General features: G+C 35.2%; 3 protein-coding genes across 3 annotated transcripts in view; 2 read left to right on the top strand and 1 right to left on the bottom strand.

Moving 5' to 3' along the window:
• The first annotated feature begins 427 nt into the window (after window positions 1-427).
• LOC106099615 (abhydrolase domain-containing protein 2) lies at window positions 428-9,781 on the top strand. Its single transcript, XM_013278204.1, has 7 exons — window positions 428-749; window positions 1,266-1,438; window positions 2,298-2,465; window positions 3,346-3,529; window positions 5,142-5,336; window positions 5,716-5,870; window positions 6,720-9,781. Exons 1-7 carry the CDS (start codon window positions 595-597, stop codon window positions 6,965-6,967), a joined length of 1,278 nt encoding a protein of 425 aa, XP_013133658.1. The 5' UTR covers window positions 428-594; the 3' UTR covers window positions 6,968-9,781.
• A 47-nt stretch (window positions 9,782-9,828) lies between these two features.
• On the bottom strand, window positions 9,829-16,899 carry LOC106099614 (plexin-C1). Its single transcript, XM_013278203.1, has one exon. The coding sequence runs from the start codon at window positions 16,749-16,751 to the stop codon at window positions 11,067-11,069; it is 5,685 nt and encodes a 1,894-aa protein (XP_013133657.1). The 5' UTR covers window positions 16,752-16,899; the 3' UTR covers window positions 9,829-11,066.
• A 311-nt stretch (window positions 16,900-17,210) lies between these two features.
• LOC106099620 (transformation/transcription domain-associated protein) overlaps window positions 17,211-25,115 on the top strand; it is a 29,412-nt gene continuing 21,507 nt past the window's right edge. Inside the window, exons 1-13 of the mRNA XM_013278211.1 lie at window positions 17,211-17,860; window positions 18,037-18,342; window positions 18,509-18,703; window positions 19,105-19,271; window positions 19,345-19,580; window positions 19,918-20,122; window positions 20,603-20,785; window positions 21,026-21,320; window positions 21,586-21,897; window positions 22,131-23,939; window positions 24,029-24,227; window positions 24,337-24,572; window positions 24,705-24,945. Of these exons, the coding sequence (XP_013133665.1) occupies window positions 17,714-17,860; window positions 18,037-18,342; window positions 18,509-18,703; window positions 19,105-19,271; window positions 19,345-19,580; window positions 19,918-20,122; window positions 20,603-20,785; window positions 21,026-21,320; window positions 21,586-21,897; window positions 22,131-23,939; window positions 24,029-24,227; window positions 24,337-24,572; window positions 24,705-24,945 (4,531 nt within the window). The 5' untranslated portion in view covers window positions 17,211-17,713. The remainder of the gene's footprint in view (window positions 17,861-18,036; window positions 18,343-18,508; window positions 18,704-19,104; window positions 19,272-19,344; window positions 19,581-19,917; window positions 20,123-20,602; window positions 20,786-21,025; window positions 21,321-21,585; window positions 21,898-22,130; window positions 23,940-24,028; window positions 24,228-24,336; window positions 24,573-24,704; window positions 24,946-25,115) is intronic.

The following is a 25,115-nucleotide window of genomic DNA, read 5'->3' as shown; positions in this document are numbered from 1 at the left end:
TTTTGTAGGTTGGTGCTTGGAAATTACAGCTTTTGATACCTTTCCATTTAAACGTGCTTGTTGATTAGAATGCTAGTTAATTCTATCTCTACAATTAGTTCGATTCCTAACCACCGCTACCAATAGTGACGGTCAGCGCCAAAATGGCGTAAATCTAACAAGCACAAAACTCCATTTCTTTCTGCCGGTCTATTTACAGATGCCTGTGTGTCTTTGGCTCTTTCAACATTGTCTGTGGTTATCACGCGATTTACTGTCAAACATTATTTTTGACCAATTATAAAGAAGGAAGATCGAAGTTTTATCCAATAGTATCGCAGTTCTGGTAAACAAGCTAAAAAAACTGACGAATCAATCAATGTTCTGCATCAAGGTTTAAAATTATTGTTTCTTATTTCCAAAAAGTCTAGAACTTGACGGATTATTGCAGGCCGGGGAAAGAAAAGATACTGTTTTCATTTATTCTTTTCAGTATCTTGGATTAGGTTATGCTGAGTGGTGTTGTGAATGTGACAATGGTGAATTAGTGGAGTAAATCTATGAGCGTGTATGAAATATATTTATTGAGATTTATATAATAAAAGAATAGTTAAAATGTCGACAGTTCTTTTAGCCGTGGTTGCCGTTATTTTGTGCATTCTTTTCCGAATATTAAACGTAAACAGCCAGCCTTATAAACCCGTGATTTACGGAAGGGACAGGAATTTTATTGAAAATATTTTATTCATCGCACCCTTCTTAAATGAACCGTAAGTGGCAGATTAATTTAAATCATAATTATGTTAAAATAACTTATTTATTATTTCATTTGTAAAATATCCTAATATAGTAAAAAGTAGATGAGCAATGATGCATGTATGATGAGATCATTCTATTCAGTTTTATTTACAAATCGGTATACAGTATCAAATCGCTCACCATTACCTAAAATAAGAAATAAAATAGTATTTCAAATACTTTAAAAATAGGCATATTTCTATACACAAACCAAAATCTTAATTTAAACCGGTCATATTACAAGTACAAGTTTTATGGTACAAATAATCTCTTTCATATCAAGGTTTTTATAATAAAAATTTAACATTACTTATAGGCTCTTCTAGTATTGTTTTGAGTAATATAACAGCAATTTCTTTCAATAAGACTATTTTTTTTAATATAAGATTGATTTATTTTGTTACAACTTTCTAATCAACCATCCAACATAAACAAACAAATATATTCTTTCAAGTTATTTATTTGATAATAAATATTATCTGCTACAGTTACACACCAACAAGACTGTGGGGCTTCAGTGGTCATGTTCAGACTATACTTCATAGTCTGATTGGCCGAGTAAGATGCCCTTGGCCCATCGGTGGCAGAATATCTCTGGTTCTCCCAGACAAGTCGACACTCACATATGATCTGTATGAACCAGTTGGATCTGAACGGGAAGGTAAGCTGTGTAATTATCTTTTGATACAGTGAATTTTGACACAATATTGTATATTTATTGCAATTAGTGATTATCTTATCAAAAGAGCACTTAAAGTTATCACTAAGAACACTAAAAATAATTGTGTTCTAGAAAATTGTTCTGTGGTAATAATTGCCTATTACTGTTATTTAAAAATAGCAAATGACAATTAAATACCATGTAGGATTTGTTTTAGCCATGATCTTTATTGATACTTAAATTTTTTTAATTTTTGGTACTGTATTAATTATGCTAAGTAAAAGTTTCCCATATCTCTGTCAATGTGGAATTTAAAAAAAAATCTTTTGTGTTGACATCTGTTACTAAATTTATCCAGATTCATTTTTGGAGATATGTCCATGTAAACTTTCACATTTAAAATAAAATTGTTTAGAAAGGTAATTTTATTAGAAACAAATGTATTCTAAAGATTAATTAGTGTTATTAGCATGAAAACATTGTCACAATAATGCATATTCAACAATAATTTGTCACACTGCAAGGTCATGGAATAATTACAATTTTAAATTTAAGAATAGGTATGATTAATGAAATGAGTAATGTTATGTTTCAGTATTGGTTTGATGATGTCATAACTTCGAACTGCCGCCTTATTCTCGTATTGTTTCTAATTTTAGTATCCCTTTAATTTTCGATCACAAAAAAAAAAATAAAAGCATTGGTAATTACATTACTGACAATTTAAAAGAGGATTACATTACTGAGTTACATAGTAATAAAAATTGTCTACCCATAATCGTATTTGACGGTTAAATATTGGTTAGCAACTAAAAACGTTACAAGCTGATCCGGCTCTGATTGTAAAATGTATGTTTAGATGACGTCACGGTGGCGATCTGTCCCGGCATCGGCAACACGTCGGAGAGCGTGTACATCCGTACATATGTACACTACTCGCAATGCCACGGCTACCGCTGCGCCGTGCTCAACCACATCGGAGCCCTCGCCAGCGTGCCCGTCACAGGCGCCCGCATATTCTCCTACGGTGACTCATTGTTTACATAAGTATTACAATATTCAAACTTTATGCAGGCTCGTGGTTAGCTGCAAACGTTTCTTGGCATAAGAAAGTGTGCACAATTAAAAATCTCGTGCAAAATTGCGAACCGCTATATAGTTTGGATGTCATAATGTCTGTAGAGCACTGTCGTCACGCCTCTACGACCTTGACTTTAATACCAATACGATGAATCGCTCATTCAACACAATAATGCTAATAAACGTTATGCTTCACTTACTTTTCTAGATCTCTGATAATGAGATTTATGTAATCCGATAAAATGTTACCTACATTTCAATCACACTTGAATCACCCGTTATATCTTGCTATCTTTGTCTAATTTACGTACGTAACTTGCATATATTGTTATTATCTGTCTGGTAATTTAGTTTTAAAAGCAGCAATTTTGAACCTACTGTATACGATAATTTGCTGAAGTTATAATTTCAGCTGTACATTCCGCCACTTAATTCTACCAATGATATTAACCAATGATTATTTTCAAACAATGTTTGCTTTTTACTATGGGATAATCTATCAAGGGACCATCTACATAGTTTATTAATCTCATCAAAGTATTATTAATCCCATCAAAGATTAATTTAGTATATTATGTGATAGTCAAGGTCATTAAGGCCGTCTCTCCAATTTGTCGTTGTCCAATCAATGTCAAGGCGTTCCACTATGTTACGTTCACTCAAATTATGTATTTGTTTCGCAACAGATTATTTGCAATTTTACTATTATAGTAATATATTTAACTAATGTAAATAGAAGCAGTTGTGTTACTCACAAAAGATTTACATTATGTGAGAGTAAAAAGGATAAGAGCAAGAAGAATGTTTAACGTAAATATTATTTTCAGGCCACACTGACGACTTTGGTTACATGGTTGATAATTTAATAGAACGATACCCGAACACCAAATTAGTTCTAGTCGGATTCAGTCTAGGAGGTAATTTGATATCGAAGTATTTGGGCGAGGACAGGAAGCGACCTCTTAATATTGTGGGAGGCATCTCTATATGCCAAGGATACAATGCTATTGAGTAAGTGTGAACAATTCGTCTTATTGTACATCTATTGGTGAATCTCCACTATCATAACACATGTATTACATTTTAAATGTTTCTGCAGTCGCGTATAACATCTAATTTATATGTTTCCGGTGCAAAAATAGATGTTCTAGTATTATTAACGTATGGTTTTCACTTCTTATCAAATTACTAACACTTTAGCAAGGTCGAGTCGTCTGATCTGATAGCGAGTCTTTCGTAAAAACTGGGCACAAATTGTAGTAATATTTTGCATTATACCATTATCAATTTAGTACTTAATAATACTATTTTATTATAAGTTAGTTTTATTAACATGTGTCGATCTTTCATAATTTTATAGTTTCCTTATGTTAATTTATATGATTGCGTTTTAGATATTTTAAGGACAAACCTACAGAACTCCAAAGAGAGAAATATTATGTGGAAATTTTGATCAATATCGTTTCGCAATTTTGTCTCAAGTTGTCGTTTCGCTATAGATGTTAGTAGTGCCAACTTTAATACTAGACTACGATCTACATTCTTCTATAGATATGACATTATATCCCTAAATTATTAAATTTCTGAAAACAGCAGTGTTCGCCTACGTTATAAATTTACATTTTAAACTCCTACTTTTCTGCTTTCTTTTAATAAATAATGTAAAGGAACATTTAACAACATTGTTTGCTGTACGAGTTTTATGAAGTAGTTGACAGCGGGGACAATTACATGTGCCAGTGGTATCACGCGGCAAGAAACGTGTTTCGACGCTAAACGATGTTCCGATTGACAATTGGTATACTCTTATTACTCGAGTAGACTATAACAATGCTTTCTGACTGACACGTTTATAGAAATATTTTTTAGAATGTACGATATTTTGTAACTCAGGATTTATAGTGGCTATAATTATTATTCTTTATAATTATTCTTTATAATTCAAATCCGTATAAAACGTTAATAATTTAAAGTTTTTAATATTCGAAATATTTTATAGTTTATTATAATTATCTTGACAACTAGTGGACTTAATAATTGACTCTTTGTATGCCGTACTAAGATAACCTACAGATCAATGTTAATAAACTCTTATAAAAAGTAATCATTATTAATGTATACGCATGAAGAAGTTTCATTATATCCACATTTGTTTTTGATGTATTTTTTCTCATAGAAATCGATAACTATGAATCGTAATTACAATACAGATGTAGACGCTCCCAGCATATGAATATCGATTCTATTAGCATAACGTTTGTCTATGTCTACTTTTGTACCATGGTATACGCTTAATTACGTCATTTTCGTGAATGTTTATATATAAGAACAATGCTAATTAAAACACGAATGGATTCATCGTGGAAAAATTAATGAATCGCCGACAAGAAATGTTCTGTTTTAAGTAACAAATGATATTGTGTGTGAAAAGACTGGGATAGAAAGAGTAAAAGTATTTTTTTAAGCGCGCTAATTTGCAACACAGTTCGAAGTCTACTTAACAAAACTTTAATATTCTTTTTGATTATATTTCTCCCAGACTGCAACAAAAACTATATTAGCTAGTTTTGGTAATTATTTAAAAAAAATTCTGTTTGCTTAAATAACAATAATTTTTTTCCAGCACCATGGTACATCTATTGCAATGGCAGAATTTCCGTCGTTTCTACCTTTACATAATGACTGATAACTATCGTAACATAATAACTCGGCACAAGCGGATCCTGCTCAGTCCAGAGATGAAGAACAGATATACTTTAGACGAGAACATGATTGTCTCCGCCGGTACTTTGCCAGACTTGGATGAAGCCTATTCAAGGTTAGTTATTGGTCTTTGGTTTATAGCCTAACGATTTTTTTTTCATTAGAGCGCGCTCACACCTTTTACTAAACCATAGCACAACTGTTAAGTCTCGCTCCTATAAGTTTATATGGTGCGCGCGCTACTCGATTTTTAGCTGTGCAACTAAATAGTTGAATTGGCTGCAAAACAATCGACAATCGCACAACTGTTGTGCGATTGTTTAGTAAAGGAGCGCCCGCTCTTAATCACAGAATATACATTTATTGCCCTCTAAACGATAGACCAGTTTTTCTATAGACCAAAGAATTTTAATAAACTTGCCTGTCTTTTTATTGATTAATTTATTCGTGCCAATGTAAATAAGAATTAATTATAAATTAATAATATTTGACAGGCGTGTGTACGGGTTTGAATCTGTAACGGATTTATACAAATGGAGTTCCTCAGCATTCTACCTCGATAATATAAAAACCCCAATGGTGTTTATAAACGCACGAGATGATCCCATAGTTCCTGAACAGCTGTTGCCAGTTGCACGGGAATTTGTTAGTGAGTATTGCCAATATAAATATTTATAACTTTTGGTAACAATGTAACGTTTCCCGACAGCCGGTTTACAGACTAACTTTAGCAAAATATATTTACATGTTATCCTTTAGTCTGTATTCAGTTTCTGAGCGTAGCCGCAAACAATTATTAATTTCCGTTCACCGATTGCTTGTGCAATTAACCTAAATGCTTAATTTCCTTTTAGCAAATGCAACTAAGGTTATCTTTTATTTACTTAAAACTCAATACTATGTTTCTCGTATGTACAAAGACCTAACATTACTTTAAATAAAAGTTTTTTTTTATTGAATTTCTACTATTATCTTGTACATCGCCATTTCGTAGAGGCATATTGGATTTAACATAGTGCATTGTACACTGTTAGTAAAGCATGTTATTTATACTGATTTAAAAATGTTTTTTATATTGTTTTTACCATTTTGCAAATATTATAAATGCGAACGTTTAGATGGATGTAAGAGTATATAGTTTAAACAGCTGAATGGCTCTGGATGAAATTTGGCACAGATGTAGAGCATAATCTGGAAAAACACATAGGTTGCTTACCTTTTTTTTTATCACGCGGATGAAAGCTTGTACATAATATTTATTCAGGATTAGAATAAGCGTTAACCATACTAATGTTATAAATGCCAAAGTTTAGATGGATGGATGTTTGTAGACTGTAAACGGCTGAACGGATTTTGATGAAATTTAGTATAGATATAGAGGATGGTAGTCTGGAAGAATACATAGGCTATTCACTTTTGTTTTTTTTAATTCGACGCGGACGGAGTCGCGGGCGAAATCTAGTATAGTATAATAGTAACTCCATAACGTTCATTGTAGGTTCACACGATAAAGCGATGTACTTGGAGCTGTCGCACGGCGGCCACCTGGGCTTCTACGAGGGCGGACTGGTGTACGCCAACCCGGTGACGTGGCTGGACCGCGCGCTGGCGGGGCTGGTGGGCGGCCTGCTCATGGCGCACGACAAGGCGCCCAAGGACGCGCCCGCCGCCGCCCGCGAGCCCGACCTCATCAAGTCCGCCACCATCATCTACAGGGACCCCCTCGACAAAACTCAGAACCTCTAAGTATTCATATTCCTATTCTTGAAGGCCTATTCGTTTATTTTTATTTACAATAGTAAAACAGTGTTTTTCAATCTTCTATTGACGCGACTTTGATATAACTTGTTTAAAGTTGGCGAAAATTCTTCGAAGCATCGCGGTTTACAGGTTGGAAACCACTGCTTTAAATTTGAATGAACTGTGACTTAATGGTGATTTTATATCGCCAAAAATGGCATAGCCTTGGCGATTTATTAGGTTATAGTTGTTTGTTTCCTAGATGTGTTAGTTAAAAAAGTATTTAATGTACTAAAGAGAGTGCAATAGAGCGGTTTCTTACAATGCCTAGAGCTTGAAGCCGATAGTTTTCATTTATGTTTTTAATGTATAAAGAAATTCTTTTTAATATTCGACTAAAATTTTAGTCATTAAAGTGGATTTGCGTGTTATTGAATACGATAAATCGCCAAGTTCAATTAATTCCGTTAATTTATATGTAGTATTATAAATATATATTGTTAAGTGCCTTTACAAAGATTATTTTGTAATACTTATTATATATTGGTCATTGGAATAGAAATTGTTATCTCTCCTCGTTGATCGAGTTGAAATATAAATATGTAGAATTTTGTATATGTTGCGATTATTTGTAATACGGACAATATTTGTGTTCAAAAAGATATTATATACATGTTTGAGATTTTTGGCCACACTAAGATTATTCCAATATGCATTTTATTTGACATATTTTATTAAGCGATTAAATAAGGTCAAATAGAAAACGATTGTGCTAGGTTTTACGCACATTTGCTATGATATTGTCTGCACATTATTTTTATTTATAATATGTGATATCTGATACCGAAATCGATTGTTTTGGCAACGTTTTTGTAGATTGAATATTGATACAAATTAGAAACAGTACAAGAATTCATAGCACAATTAGTTTTGAGAGATTATATAGTATTATAATTAACGTGTTATTGATAAATTTATAGAAAATTAGAAATGAAATGTTTGATTTGCATTGGGTTATTGTTAATTTGTTACACATTTTTTTTTATAATTGTAAAACTTGTAATGCTTTCCATTTCTTTTTATATTTAATTGATGTAATTTTATTTAACTATCGAATGTTTGTTAAATGCGAATATTTATTAAACAAAGCATGTTCGCAAGAGAATAGTTAATTATATTTTCAATACGAATAAAATAACACTTCCTTGATATAGGTCTGGCTAACACAATATTAAATGTTTTGAAAACAAATTCCTAGTAACTCAATATTCACAAGTCACATTAACATTAATTTCACTACATGTTAGTGTCTACGATTTTAAAAGCATCTAACTGTATTTTAAGTGCAGTGACACCTTTTTCAAGATAATTATTAAATTCTAGTATGCCACAGTGAGAGATTTATTTAAAATTACCTTTTACATTTAGGCAGATAATTTTAAAATCCAATCTAAATAGTTGAGACATTCCAATTTAAACTTACTTTAATTCTGATACCTAATTGGACAATTTGTTTTACCATTTGCTTTTCATTTTGAAGATGGTTTTTAACGAACTTTTGTTTTTTTGTTAATAAAACAAGGTTTTCCGAATTTATGTACTGGTGAACCAGCTTGTCGTCAAATAAATTTGAAGTAATTCGTAGCAAAAGTGAATTCCAAGGAATATAATGCAGTGAATCTCGATATTTTTGTACTTGAATAGTTTGTAAAATTACATATTTGTATGTTTGAATCGGTCGTTAGCTTGTTTGTGAAGATTTTGGTTGATATTTGTAATAATATATCTTTAGGGAAAATTAACGTAGAAGACACATTTATCTAGTGTTCTTTTTATATCAATTATAAAATTTATTTATGACCCATGGGCGTCGTCGACGTTGGGCCAACTACTCACCCTTCAGAGAATCTATGTAAAGTAGATTTAAAATTTCGAATTAATAAAAGCTGTCCACCCTTAGCTTGGCTCATCGACTGGTGACGCCTTTGTTATGACCAATAGTTTATAGATTTTGGTTAAAAGTGTATGCTTGTGTTGAATTATTTATTGTATTCATATTTTTGCAATATGTATACTTTGTGTTACTTAGAATGTGGTACTTACATTAGCAGACCAAATTCGATCTCAAGTAGCAGTAGCTATGATCACATGAATGTTATGACGTAATAACGTGTTTGTAACCGTGTGTTCCCATTGCCGAAACATTTGTAAAAACACGTTTATAACTAGTGTTTCTGTAGTGGTAATCACCGTTTACATTTTTTTGTCTCATTGACTTGATTATTGACGGTAATTTTGATTGTGTGGAAACAATTGTGTTTCAGTTGTATTTATTGTAATTGTGCATTGTAAATCTATTGTACTATTTATTACTTAATGTTTATGCATTTTCTTTTGTCACTTGAAGCATTTTTAAGTATGTATACGACATTTTAAGTATAATTGTGATAGGTAGTGTAAATTCTTTACAAATGTATGTATAAACTACATACTATGATATGAAAGAAGTTGTTTTGAAAATTCTAATGGTACGCCGCTATGATAAAAGGAACACAACTTTCGTGTATTTTTGGTTAGTCTATTTTAACCTGATTATTGTATTTAATTTGTACAACTTATTTTATGTTTTGGTTGAGCTGCGTGGCCACTGTGCAGTGTGAACTAAGGTGACCACGAGTTTCAAGTGTCAAAGCAACTGTACAAAACATGTCACATAAAGAGATATGTTTCTGTGCAGTGCTTTGTCTCTCTCACAGTGTTAAAAGATTGCTTGTCAAAATGTATGTTAATTTCATGTTGAATAAATGTTGCAATAAATAATACAGCATTTTGTTTACCCATTCATATTCAAATTAATTATTACAAAAGATTGATAAATAAGTATATTTCTAATTTTAATAATATAAAATTTTAAGAGACGGGTGAATTTACGCGGACTTAATATCTAAGACATACATCTAGTCTTAAACTATTTTGTAGATGGAATATTATAATGACATCTTCATCATGTTTGGAAACACAATTTTATCTATATTCTGAACAGAGAGGTAACGATAAGAATGGATTGCGGTACAACATTAACCATACGATTGGATGTCGGCATTAATAAATATTAAATATGGTAATTTTCGTATTAAATATTGTTTCCTCTCTTTTTACACAAAGTTGAGCAATAACAAAAACATGAGATCAAAATAATTTTTACTTACGAAATACAATATAGAGATTCAAGTGAGTATTCTATTACATCAAAGTATTGTGACATTAATTCGAGAATCTTAGTATCAAAGTAATTTTTTTATAAATTTAAATCATTGTGATAAACATTGAAAGTGTGCTAAAAACATTTATTTATATTTTATACAATTTACATTTTCATGAACGGACTATTACTATTTATGAACATTTTCAGTAAAAAATATGAATTCATAAAACGTTATGAATATTCCAAATACAAATATCACAACAATTTCCTTAAAATAAAACTTAGTTCTCTTTACATGTACTTATTTATTATTATAATTACACATAAATCATTAAGTATGTTGTTAGATGCAATACATGTGAATAATTTACATTACAAACTAAGTTCAGTGCCAAATTTGTATATAATTTAGGGAGTTATAATATGCATTAAAGAAATAATTAAAGGTACTTATTATAATCAATTTTAAAATGGCATAAGTAATGAAATATGGCCACTGGGAGAGGTATTACAATCAGAACAATAACTCGTACATAAATCAGATCAATGTTTTTAGTAAATTACTAAACAGAATATATGCAATAAAATATTCATCAACTATAAGCACTTGCAAATTATGACATCATACAATATTTGTTCATGAATTACCTTAAAATACAAAATCACTTAAAGGCTAAATACCAAAATTAAATTTCAAGATGTGACCGCAGAAATCATAATGTCATATCTGCTACCAACTTTACTTAGAATTATGGAACTCATATTTTACAGTCTTTTTACATGTCTGTATTAAAATCTGAGTATTTCAGAATAAATTAAAGCTTTTCCTTTTTACAAAATATGTATTGTATAAATAAATTAGGTAAATGCAATCAAATCGTAAGTAACATCATCATATAGTCAGCATATGGAGGTCGGATCTCCTTCCATAGTGCAAGCTATATTGTCTAATTTATGAGCTAAGTGCATTTTATTTTCTAACCCTAGCATAATTTGTTCTCTGTATTTACTGACGTAGATGTACAATTCTTTGAGAGCTGACAGTGTATCGAACTCATTCAGTTGTTCCACTGAAAGCTGTTGCATCGACGTGCTTAGCTCTTGGTCCGAAACTTGGGGTAACTGGGACACAGCTTGGTAAAATTGAATCACCATATCTCTGTATGTTGGGAGGTCTTTTGCAAAAAGTAGTTTATTGGACGGGGAGTCTTTGCAAAGCCTATGTTCAGATAGTGAACATGCGTCCATAAAGGTTTGAGCGATCACAGAAAGAGAGGAATCGACGGTTGCCGTTTTGTTTATATCAAAAATAAAATCTGGATTTTTGATCAGATTTACCCAGAAACGTAACGGTAGGCTGTTTGACTTCCAAGCATGTACGACTTCCGGATTGATAATGCCATGTGCTCTTGCTGCATCATCAAACAGATCGAACAGCCATTTCACTGCAGGAGGTAATACTTCGTTTACCGTTAGTATTGTACCAAAAAAGTCATCAACAAATTTATGTACTGTTCCCTTTGTCGAAAGAAGTCTCGTAAGAAATATTTCTGGAATAGCTTTGTGACTATGTTCAGATGATTTATTTATAATATGTTGGTACTCAATGGGTTTCACTAAATGAAAAAAATGAACATTTTGATCAGTAATATCGCTATTGTAAACTCTTATGTGAGAATTGGAGCAATATATGCCAGTACAATTTTTACAGGGTATTTTATATGGGGTATTAAAGCTATCATTCTGTCGCGGAATCAAGGACATGATAGCAGACTCTTTTACTCCATAATGAGCCAAAGTATTTAATTTTCTCCAACCATTTAATGTTTTTGTCGTGACATCCTCGTCTTGGAGAGTAACATGACCACCTCTGCCATGCCGCCATTCTAAATCAACTTCGTGGACGGAGGGGCGCATGGAAAATGGAGTGTTTTTAAATAGAGAGTCTAAGATTTTTGACTTTACCTGAGATATACTATCACAATCTAAAACTTTACATTGAATTTTATCGTCAAAATCATCCTGAATCACATGCAATGTTACCATTTGATAATCGATCTGCTCCTTTAACAGTTTTTCTTCAGAAAGCGAATAACGGGCTTCGTGCGTTATGGCATCCACAACACCTTTTTCTATTTGATGTTTAATAGCTTTGAACAGTAAAAACAAAGAGGAGCCTGCATAATCTTTAAGATAATAATACATACACAAAGCCATCCAGTTTGTCAACATTTTCTCCACAACACTCTCTGTTCTCCGCAACATTAGTTGAGGATGTTTGTTACAAACTGATTTTTCGATCAATCGCAGAAGCAAGGATTTAAGAATATCTGTAGCATATTCCATTTTTCCCATCAGGATGATCATAAGAAGAGAAGCTACGTTAACCTTATCTCGTATGTTAAATGACTTTTGAGCCTCTAATGTGTCGATAAATGACAGAAGGAAACATTTATTATTCAGCAGTTGCTCGAATTGAATCATAGCGGCATCGTAATTAGTTCGTGGAGTGTTTATAAATTGACGTTGCACATTTAATATTGGGTGATCAGATACTCCAGGAAAAAATACTTTCATAACGTAATTGACATGATCAAGTGTTGGAATTCCGGAATGTTCCAAATCAGCTGCCAAATCAGACATATCAGTTTGCAGTTCTGCAAAAGCCAATTTACATTCAAGCCTCACATTACTTTCTAGAGTGTCCATTTGAATTTGTATTCTCTTATATTCTCTCTCAGCTTTTGTGCTCCTTCTTCTATACATAACTAGAACTATCATAAATATAAGAACTAAAAAGAATGTTCCGGCAGCAATACCAGCTATAGCTTCTGGGGGAAAATTATAATTACGTAGTAATTCATAATGAAGGTAGCCAATTGGGAACCTTAAGTTTTTACCAACTTTTACAACAACTAATGGCAAGTTAATATCACTTATTTGTACTCCATTTTCGTCAGTGTTAAACGGTTGTATTTCGGGTGGTGTACATAACAATTGCTGCATAGTCAAACTTGTGACATTACATGGTTGGGTACCAATTGTTACTACAACATCGGATTCATCACTTGCTCTTATTAAATTTTCGCCTTCTATTACTAAAGGATCACCCTTATATGATTTTATGCGACTGGGAAATTGGTAAACATGTGGATCCTCAACAAAAACCATGTAAGTTCTAGGTGGATTAAAATATTTCTCTAAGTCATGCATAGTTTCCACATTGTCCATTACAAATCCAACCTTCATTGCTATCTGTGGAGTGCTTGTTTGTGATTTAGTTGCCATTAAAATCTCGTCATATTTCTTGTTAACTGCAGGACTAGGACATTCCATTTGATTTGAGTTAAGAACTACACAGGCTGTGAAATTAATTGGAGATATCTCATTTCCATAATATAATTTCATTAATGGCTTCTGAATGGTATGCAAATTTGTTCCATGGACTGTTATCATTCTACCACCCGACACAAAGCTCTTTAATGGTTTTATTTCCATGATTGTAGGGTCTGCTGTGTAATTAAACAAATCACCATATAATGTCCTATTAGCATTATCAATAACAACTGTTAATGTGTGTATAACCCTTGGTGTATTTGCCTTTGGTGAGACACATATTAACCTGCTATTTGAAGATTGCGTTTTGTTGACAGCACATGGTAATTCATCTAAAAATGCAGAACCTGATGATCCAATATTAAGATGTTGCCCTCCAATTGCTAACTGAGTCCCTCCTGAAACAGGGCCAAGTCCAGGATAAATCCCCTGCAGTTTTATATTTTTATAACTAAACAAAACACTTGACTCTGTATAGCCAGCATCATTTTGGACAATCACAGGCGCAACAACAGAGCCATTAGATGGGCCTGTGCGACATGTTATACTGACAGATACTTCAAAGTCAACAATATCACATAATACATCTCCAATTCTAACTTTGCCTGTCACTTCTTCCACTCTTAAACCAAGGTTACTCCCTTCAATTGTAACAATTGTGCCACCTTCAATGGGTCCACTTAGTGGCTTTATCATATCTATTCTAGGCTTAGGACATTCTGTCACGGGATTTTCAAGGCAAGATTCACTGTAGGAACATGAGTTACCACACCAAGTACACTGGTAAATAGAATTTCTTGTGATGCATAGAGAACAATCAGCATGGTCTCTATGAGAACCAAGAATTTCACACTTGTATAAAGTAATATTTATTGTATCTATATAATGATTGTGGTTCCATACTACTTTAACACTGACATTATATTCACCAACATCTTCTTCATAGGAGTAAGTGGTCTTGTCACAAACAATAAAGTGATTTGACTCAACTCTAGCAGGTAAAATCATGTTGGCAACTTCAATGCTTACTGAACATTGAAAACCTGTGTGACCCGGTTGCAAATGAGGTAAATTTTCCACTTCTAATTCCAGTTCTTTAGGAACATTATTAGGCAATAATATAGGTTTCTTATATTGCCTTATTCTAGGACAATGGCCAATGCCATGGTTAAGCAACTTGGTGGGGTTGTTTTCTCCACTTATAATTGTTCTTTGACACACAGAAGCATCGTGAGTACACTTATTGTCGTAAATGCACCAATTGCAAGCCCATTCACTCAGTATGCAGGTGTGACAAGTAATATGTTGGCCACAATCATAAAAAGCAAAGTTCCGAGATACAAAATCTTTATTGGTTTCTGAAGAATGCACAGAGAGTGGGACATAAACATGATCTTGACCTTGTGTTATTTTAGGCCTATGTTTTATATCAGGAGTTGGACATGCTAAACCATTGGAAGTTACCGCAGCATCAATTGGAGGGGCATTACCAAAAACACATTTATATTTGGCCCCAAAGGGGAGCTCTGGTAGAGTTCTAATCACGAGCTGTACTGTTGTTATTTCATTAATTGAAATCCTTTCAGGTAATATTTGCTCAAAATCAATACACTGCTGACCTGTATATTGAGACAGCCATCTAGGAGCACTCTGGGTGCCCTTTTGACACATACTTTGTACTGTGCATCTCTTTTCCAATGAACACCAGCCACAATGTGGATCATTTGATTCAAGACAAGATGAACAGTTACCATGCTCTGCACACTTCTCTGTTGGTATTTGTACAATAGTATTTCTGGCTAACACATACAGAGTTTTGTGATATGGTGACAATGTTGTATCTGGAAGTATCCTTTGTCCTGGTAAAATTACGTCACTTGAGTATTCTGAAGATTTCTCTGCATCAATTAGTACTTTTTTCAAAACTCCATCATTACTACCAAGGAAAGCTACAGTGTGTAACCCAGTTACTGACATAGTTATAGAGGAGATTAATGTGTCATTCCAACTTATTACTGACATTGTTTTAATAGGATACAGTCCACTAATTTTAAGACCAACTTCACAAAAATTTAGTATATTACCAGTGGAACCGACACTAGGGCATTTACCATCAGATATCATACCTGATATGTATCCCATGTTACGAGCTTTAGTGCTGCCATTAAAACACATATGAACATTTTCATTAAACTTAACTTCTATTTCCTGTAAGGAAAACACACAGATAGCAGATTTGTTAATAGGTTCATTACTGATGCCCTTAGAAGGGCTAAATGATGCAACAAGAATAGGATCACCAATTTCAATACCTAATTGATTTGCTAACTTAACACCGGCATTGGCTATTTTTGCATCCTGAACTAAGTTATAATTGACAATTTCAATCTTATCGTTTATGGTTCCCTCCTTAACATGACACTCTAATGTAACCTCAGTATAACTGTTATAGTTGTCATCATTGACACAAGTGCGGGCTAAGCGTGACACATAACCAAGTTCTTCATTTCCAGCTAAGTGAGAATGTTTTTGAATAATTAGGAAATAAGCATAATCACTTACATTAAAACCATACACATATTGCACTAGAAAATTATCTCTGTACTTAACATCTATTTGTACCAAACTTTGCTTCGAAAATGTGAACTGCGCCAGTTCAAGAGACATAAGGTCGCGACTGGAAATTGCGGGGACATCATGTCGATAATCTCCAATATTAGTAAAAGTAGTACCCACATACAATACATTGGAACGGTCCCAGGAGTTGTATCTTTCCGGGCCTATGAATGCATAAGTCGAAGCCTCTGCGTCATTTGCCGCAACACTCACCGGAATAGGGTCCGGTTCCGCAGATATATCCCCCAGTTTATATTTAACGCAGGATCCTTGCGCTACTGATCCGCACGCTATCACTATTCTGGACTCTTGATCTATGACCAATATTTTATTTACATTGTCAATCCACGTCGTTTGAATGTCAGGGGACGGGCATCCACTGGCATGGCACATAGGATTATCTAGTTTAGGACCGGTCCGAATAACATGTATCGGTTTTAAATCTGGACTCAACTGATGTAACCAATTCACTGAACCTACGTACACTTGGCCACTAATTTTATCAACTATAAGGTGATAAAATTTAAAAGTCTCATTGTGATGAATAGGATATTGTGATATAAACTCGTATCCATACACTATTGTGCACCGAAGCCAAAATGTTATGACTAATACTGTCAATGAAGCAGCCATGTTCACATTTTAAGCTGCCTAATTATTAAAATTCTTCACGTTTTCACAAACACAACTTTAATTTCATCACTTATTCAACCCATTTTAGATTTACAATAATAATGTAAAAGCATACATATCGATGCCGATGACATGGAATAAACAATATTTTGTTTTTTTCGATTCGATCTTACAACAGCAGGCGAAGATCATACTTCACGTTCGGCCTTCAAGAAAGACGTTGATTAAGCAAATAACAAGAAAAATTAAAATGCTTTTCTATAAATCTCTTCTACTAAAACCATCCGCTATCGTGCTTTGATGATCATTGATTATATGAAAACTATATTCTCATCCCTCGATTCAAGCAGCGTTGATTTTTAAAACTTAAAGGTCTATGGTTATTTTGAATTTTGTACTTTAATTCACTTTAGATTATCTATTTACCTCTTAAGAATTTACGTATTCTGTGATAACAGCACATTGATTTTAATGGTTTTGCGATTTTGTTTGTCAATTGTCAATTTTGGTTTTGTGTGTTGTGAGAGGTGATTTCTATTTGCCTTGGTCTATTCTGTATGTTTGTTATTTGCCTGATAATACAATCCGGCAATTTAGAAAACTTAAACTTTACACGGTAAAGGCAACAACAGCAATATAGCAGTTGATCGCCAGTTATAAGTATTGACTACATTTTCACTACTTCGTTACTTTGCAGTAGTGTTAGGGTGGTGTATATGAGAAATCTTTTGTATCTTACCCACTGTGTAAAAATTAAGATGTAGTTTTAATTTTTCTTAATCTTCTATCATTAGGTGGTAGTAATTTATTTCCATAAACTCTAAAATAGCTAAAAGTGAAACTATTCTAATGTTACGAAAGTGCTTCAAGTTTGTGTGCGGTGTGTGCTTAAAATACTGTAATGTCTATCATTAAAGTATTAATGAATTTACGGATATAAATAGTAGATAGATATATACAAAATGATGACTACTATGGCGTCTGGGGGTTCCAGCGACCCCCATACACAAATGAACACATACAGAAGTTATGTGACGATGTTGGCCGATCCCGGCGCCAAAGATGAAATCAAACTCAAAGCTGCCCAAGAGCTTAGTGAAAATTTTGAGGTGATTTATTTATTTAATTTTATTTCTCTGTAAAATTAAAAAATATTGATACAAAGATTTTCCTTCAGTTTCTTCAAACTCATCAGACCAGAGTAGAAATATTTTCTTATTCAAGTTTTGTTTTCATTTCAATTACCAAATATTAACTCTTAAATTTTGGTTCCTCACATTTCCAGGTTATTTTAAACTCACCGCAGTACCCACAATTTCTTGATCATTCCCTCAAAATCTTTTTGAAAATCTTACAAGATGGGGATCCACATTTCATTGCTGAGTATAACATTCAACAAGTAAGGAAATTAATATTGGAAATGATACATCGTCTACCAATGAATGAGACATTGAGACCATATCTCAAGAGTATTTTAATCTTGATGTTGAAATTGATGGAAATTGAAAATGAAGAGAATGTGTTGGTTTGTTTAAAGATATTTATGGAATTGCATAAACAATACAGACCTCCGTACAGCACTGATGTAGATGTAAGTTGCAAATTTTTAGATAGCATGAAATAAGTGATTTTTCAAAAAGGTATATTTAATATAAAGTTTTGTTAGTATTGTATAACATTTAGCAATATACTGCTTAGTCAATAATACATTGTACATATTGAAATCCAAATAATCAATATTTTTTAATGTTTTTTAGATACACAAATTTTTACAATGGGTGAAAGGTATATATTCGGATTTGCCAAATCATTTACCCAAAATATTTGAACCTAAACCAACAATCAGAGTTAAAGATCTCTCCGAGATTAACATTACTCAGATTTTACAAGAAACATACACAACAACACCTATACACACTGAAAAAAAATTAATGGATGGCAGTGTTGTTACAGTAAGTACCAAATATTTATCCTTGGATAACTTGTCCAATACCACTGAGATATGCTGCTGTTTTTATCAAGAAATTTAATAAATTGCTTATTAAATATGTGAAAATCATCTATTTATACTCATCATCCACTTGCCCTTATCCCTTACAGAGGGTCGGCACAGTATGTGCTGCCCTTCCATACATCTCTATCAGCTGTCATATCTGAATCCACTCCTTTCTTAAGCAAATCCTCTGTCACACAATCCATCCATACTTTCTTCGGTCTTCCTCTTCCTTTGTAGCCATCCACATTCAATCCTAACACTTTCTGGTTTATGTCCCCATCATTTCGTCGCATAACATGTCCATACCACGCTAACCTTTTGAAAATCATCCATTTATCAATTATGTTTTTGTTTCAGTACAATCTTATACCTAGATCTGTATTATCATTAAAAGTGATTCAAGAGCTGCCTATCATTGTTGTTCTTATGTACCAACTGTACAAACAGAATGTGCATCAAGAAGTTAGCAACTTTATACCATTGATTATGGAGACTATTACATTGCAACCAGCTGCCAATCACAGGTAACAAATTAACAAATTAATATAAAATTTTAAATTCCAACACATATAAAATATAAACTTTTTCATTTTGCAGGCAATCAGCATCTTTCAATAAAGAAGTATTTGTGGATTTTATGGGTGCCCAGATAAAGACATTGGCATTTTTGGCATACATCATAAGAATATATCAAGACACGATTGCAAATCATGCAACTTTAATGGTCAAAGGAATTATAGGATTGTTAACTCTTTGTCCTCCAGAAGTGGCACATTTGAGGAAAGAGTTGGTGATAGCTACTAGACATGTTATGGCCACAGACCTAAGACTAAGTAAGTAAAAATACAAACTGTTCATCAGTTAATAATATTTCCATAGCAATGTTATTGATTTTGTTTTCATTGATGTTATTCAAGTCATGAATATTAAATGAAAGTTGTGGACTATAAGATATAACCATTTGGATTTTATATTATTGGCTTATATTTCCTAATACAAGTGTTTCATTTTTATTATTTTTTATAAAGTATTAACAGACTTGTTTATTTTACTAGTATTTTTATTTTTATTCCGGAATTTGGTTTCATCCACTTACAATAACCACCTGTTACTTGGCTATGGGATTGGGAGGTATTAGTTTATTGGTTTTATCTATATTTTTTTCTATAGAATTTGTTCCATACATGGAGCGTTTATTTGATGAAGAAGTTCTGTTGGGTCGAGGATGGACTGTGCATGAGTCCCTGAGACCACTGGCATACTCTACACTGGCTGACTTGGTGCACCATGTGAGACAGCACCTGCCCTTAGCTGACTTGGCTATAGCAGCTCATCTCTTTGCTAAGAATGTTCATGATGAATCATTACCTACCAGGTACATTACAAAGTTTACTTTATCATGATCTAGCTGTTGCTTGCGACTTTGTCCGCGTGAAATAAAAAATAATAAAAACAGTAATAATTTATAAATTGGCCCCGCGGCTTTGAGTTATTTCAATTAAAATCTTTCCTTCTTATAATATTACTATAGATATTCTAGTCATGAAAACTACACTATGTGCAAGATTTGTTTAATTCAAGCCAATTAGGATTTATTTAGGATTGTATTGTGTGTCATAAGCTGTTGCTCGCGACATCGCCCGCGTGAAATTAAAAAATAATACAAATTATAGCCTATGTTACTCACAGATAAATAACCTTTTTAATAGTGAAATAATTTTTTAAATCGGCTCAGTAGTTTGTGTGAATCGAATATGTACAAAAATTCAAAAATACTAATCTTTCCTCTATATTATTAGTATAGTTTTTGTTATTTTATCTTCTAGTAATTAATATTTATCCTGTATAATTGCAGTATTCAGACAATGTCGTGTAAACTGCTACTGAATATGGTGGACTGCGTGCGGCAGCGGTCGGAGGCGGAGGGCTCGGCCACGCAGCCGCAGGGCCGCCAGCTCCTCATGCGCATCCTGGAGGTCTTTGTGCTCAAGTTTAAGACCATCTCCAAGCTGCAGCTGCCTGCACTCATGGCTAAGTGGTAAGACATATTGTTTTTATACTTTTAAAATCTTAAGATTAGCATATACTGCAGGTTTTACTATGTAGTCAATGTTTCTTATAACAACTAATGTAATATTTGATTAAAGTGAAGAAATTCATTGATGTTCTGCGAAGCCAATCAACCTGCACTAGCCAGTATGGTTGATTACGACTTAGAGAATTTTGGTGTACGCTCCGCCTTCAGTGCAGACTGATAGTAAACTTATTGTTCCTCTAGCAAACAAACAACAGTAACTGCAAGCAGTACAACGCCGAGTACACCGACGACTCCGGCGCCAGTTGCCTCCACCTCCACATCTACCTCCACCTCCACCACAACCACTGAAGGGAGACTAGACGATGATAAAACTACACCAGACTACTTCGATAGTATTAACAAGCCTGAAGAGAAATCCAAGATAGGATTTCCTAACTCGTATTTAAACAACCTCAATGTCGGAGACTACAGAACGTTAGTTAAAACACTAGTCTGTGGCGCCAAAACTATAACATGGGGATGTGCCGCCTGCAAAGTGAGTCAAATCAATCTTGATTTTCCTAGTTAATCTAAGTTAAGTTTTCAACAGAATTTAGTGTCTATATGGTTCAACTAGCTGTGACCGCGCGAAAAAAAAATAGTAGCCTATGTGTTCTTCAAGACTATGTTCCACATTTAAAATTTCAGAGTGATCCGTGTCTAGCCGTTCTGGACATATGTAGTAGAAACATACTTCGATCTGAAAATGTTAAGTAAGGAGTAATATGTGTAGTGTGCAATATACTCAAATTGCCCAGCAGCAGGGAAGCGCCGGCGGCGAGGTCGCGAGCACGAGCTCGCTGGGTGGGTCGACGGGTGCGGCGGGCGCGGGGGGCGCGGCGGGTGCAGGTGGCGCGGCGGGCTCGGCGGGTGCGGCGGCTACGGGCGCAGGCGCGGCGCAGAAGCAGTTCAGCTCGCGGGAGACGCTGGTGTTCATCCGGCTGGTGCGCTGGGGGCTGCAGTCGCTGGACATCTACACGCTGGCGGCGCCGCGCGCGCCCGCGCTGCCGCCCGCGCAGCCGCACGTCCGCTCTAAGGAGGAGAAGGAGGTGCTCGAGCACTTCAGTGGAATCGTGAGTATTTTGTCTATCATTTAATTTAAATTAAGATATGTAATTTTTTGTGTCGATGTAATATTTAACTTAAAATTGTGAGATTTTCGGTAAGGTTCATGCTACCCCGAAAACAGTGAACAGTCAACTCGTATGTATTTGCATTTAATCAAAGCATGTTATGAACATTTTTTTTGAATAAGTTAATGTATTTTTGTGTGTACTTTAATTGTGATTTATTTTCTCTCTTCTAGTTTTCTATGATGAATCCTCAAACGTTTCAAGAAATTTTCACAGCAACCATATCTCATATGGTCGAGAGAATTAATAAGAACATGACATTACAATTAATAGCAAACACATTCCTGTCGAATCCTGCGACATCACCGATTTTCGCGACAGTCCTAGTCGAATACTTATTGAAGAGAATGGAAGAAATGGGTACGAATGTTGAGCGCTCAAATTTGTACCTTAGGCTGTTCAAGCTGGTGTTTGGTTCAGTCAGCTTGTTTCCTACGGAGAACGAACAGATGCTTCGGCCGCACTTACATAGCATCGTGAACAAGGCGATGGATTACGCAATGACAGCCAAGGAGCCGTACAACTACTTCTTGTTATTGCGAGCACTTTTCCGCTCCATAGGAGGCGGAAGCCACGATTTACTTTATCAGGAATTTTTACCATTGCTGCCCAATCTATTGGAAGGGCTCAATCGATTGCAAAGTGGCCTTCACAAGCAGCACATGAAGGATCTGTTTGTGGAGTTGTGTTTGACTGTACCTGTCAGATTAAGCAGTCTATTGCCTTATTTACCAATGCTCATGGATCCCCTGGTGTCGGCGCTCAACGGCTCCCATACGCTTATATCGCAGGGCCTACGCACTCTCGAACTCTGCGTTGACAATCTGCAACCTGACTTCTTGTACGAACACATACAACCGGTAAGGGCGGACCTCATGCAGGCCCTGTGGCGAACCTTGCAGAATAATGAAGTTGCAAGAATTGCGTTCAGAGTTCTCGGTAAATTCGGTGGCGGCAACAGAAAAATGATGATAGAACCGCAGAGGCTGGAGTATCGGGAGACCGACGCTCCTCCGCCCGCGGTCCTTGCCTATTTCCAGGAACAATCTAAACCGATAGATTTTGAAGTTGATAAAATTATAGAGACAGCATTCACAGCGCTGAAGTCTAGTACCACCGAACCTTACTACCGCCGACAATGTTGGGAAGTTCTTCGTTGTTACTTAGCGGCTACGCTGAACTTGGATGACGACAGAGCGACCCTGTACAAGCTATTGAATCATCCCAGTTTCGTGGATGGTAAAATACCGCCACAGAATGGTCCATATTACAAATGTAGCAATTCAATCGTGAGGAACACGCACCGAACAGCTCTCACCGGTATGTTTGTAGCAGCGGCCATCAAAGAATTACGACAACATGTGCTGTCAACGATGGTATCACTCGTGCGTCATTACACCCTGGTGGCCATCGCTCAGGAAGCTGGTCCTTTCGCTGGCACCGGAGGGCCAAAGGAAGGACTCGATGCGTTGGTTTTGATAGACGCCATAGCTGTCGTCATGGGACACGAAGAAAAAGAACTATGTAAGCCTGGACATTTAGCTTTGGTTCTTATAATCGAGACGGCCGCCACAGTGCTGGGCAGTAAGGAGCGCGCCTGTCGCTTGCCGCTCATGGAATACTTAGCAGAAAGGATGTCTTCCCTGTGCTACGAGCGTGCGTGGTACGCAAAGTTGGGCGGGTGTATCGCCGTCAAGTTTATGTTGGAGAAGATGGCTCCAGAATGGGTTTACAAGCACGTGTTCACATTCTTAAAAGCTGTGCTGTTCGTTATGATGGATTTGACGGGAGAAGTGTCGTCTGGCGCTATAGACATGGCGACGATAAACTTGGAGCGTCTCGTGCGGGTGTGCGTGAGCGGCCCCAGCGGCCAGCCGGAGCTGGAGCCCGAGGTGGCGGCCGCCAAGACGCGCGCACTGCACGACGTGCTGCAGGAGTTAGTGCTACAAATTACAAGTCCACATTTGTTAGTCCGCCAACAGGTAATTTGAATTAATTAAAGTTGTTACGAATCATTTTATTTAAAATTTAATATTTCACTTGAAATGCTAAATGTTATTTTTTATTGCAGTCAATGAAATCATTGGAACTTACTGCTCAGCTGCAAAATAAGACTGTGACGGAAGTTATGGACCCACACAGGGAGACGATAGCCGATATAATTCCACCAAAGAAACATTTATTACGTCATCAGCCTGCGAACGCACAGATGGGACTAATGGACGGCACTACATTTTGCACGACGTTGAATCCAAGATTGTTTACAATAGGTACTTTATTTATATTATGAAACAATAAAAGTTGTTATTAACAAATGCAGTATTTAATTTTAAATTAAACGAAACAGATAAATGTCTTATCTAAACTTTCCTTCGATAGATTTGAATATAAACGAGCACAAGGTGTTCTTCCGCGAGCTGATATCGCTGTGCGACGGCGAGGACGCGATGCTGGGCAAGCTGCCGTGCTACAAGGGCGTCAACCTCGTGCCCCTCAGGATATCCGCGCTGCGAGCGCTCGCCTCCTGCCACTACATACAGGAGAAGCCCTGCCGAGAGAAGATATTCCAAGTGCTGTACAAAGCTCTGGAAAAGAATGATACGGAATTACAGCAGGTAACATATTTCTTTGTTTAGATGAGTGTTTTTAAATTAAACTGTAACAGTGGCCATAATGTGGCAACAAGAATCTCAAGTATTCCCGTATTTTTGTTCGGTCTTATTGAATTTTATTATTTGTTAATACAGGCTGGATTTGAATGTATGCAAAAGTTCCTGTCGGGCTTCCAAATCGATATGGAGATGGTTCACCCCGTGATGAGGCCTTTGCTGCTGACGCTGGGGGATCACCGCAACCTGAGTGTCAACGGTGCTAAGAGACTCTCCTACCTCACGCAGCTGTTCCCCTCCACATTCAGTGAAAAACTCTGCGAGCAACTTCTGCAGTTGCTCAGGAAGTTATTGGATTATTCAATTCACACAAATAGAGGTATGAGATTAGCATGTTTGTACGCTTACCATAGTTAAAAACAAACGGGACTCTTAAAGATAATTAACTTTAATATATCAATAACTATAACACTATGTTGTTAACCAGGTCCTCCGTCTGTAGACATTCATGGTAAGATTGAAAGATGTTAATAACATTTTAGTCTTGCC

Source organism: Papilio polytes, unplaced genomic scaffold (genome assembly GCF_000836215.1).
Source record: "Papilio polytes unplaced genomic scaffold, Ppol_1.0 DF824102.1, whole genome shotgun sequence".
Taxonomy (NCBI): Eukaryota; Metazoa; Arthropoda; class Insecta; order Lepidoptera; family Papilionidae; genus Papilio; species Papilio polytes.
The sequence above is the reverse complement of the archived record's forward strand: the minus strand, read 5'-3'. Positions and strand labels throughout refer to the sequence as shown.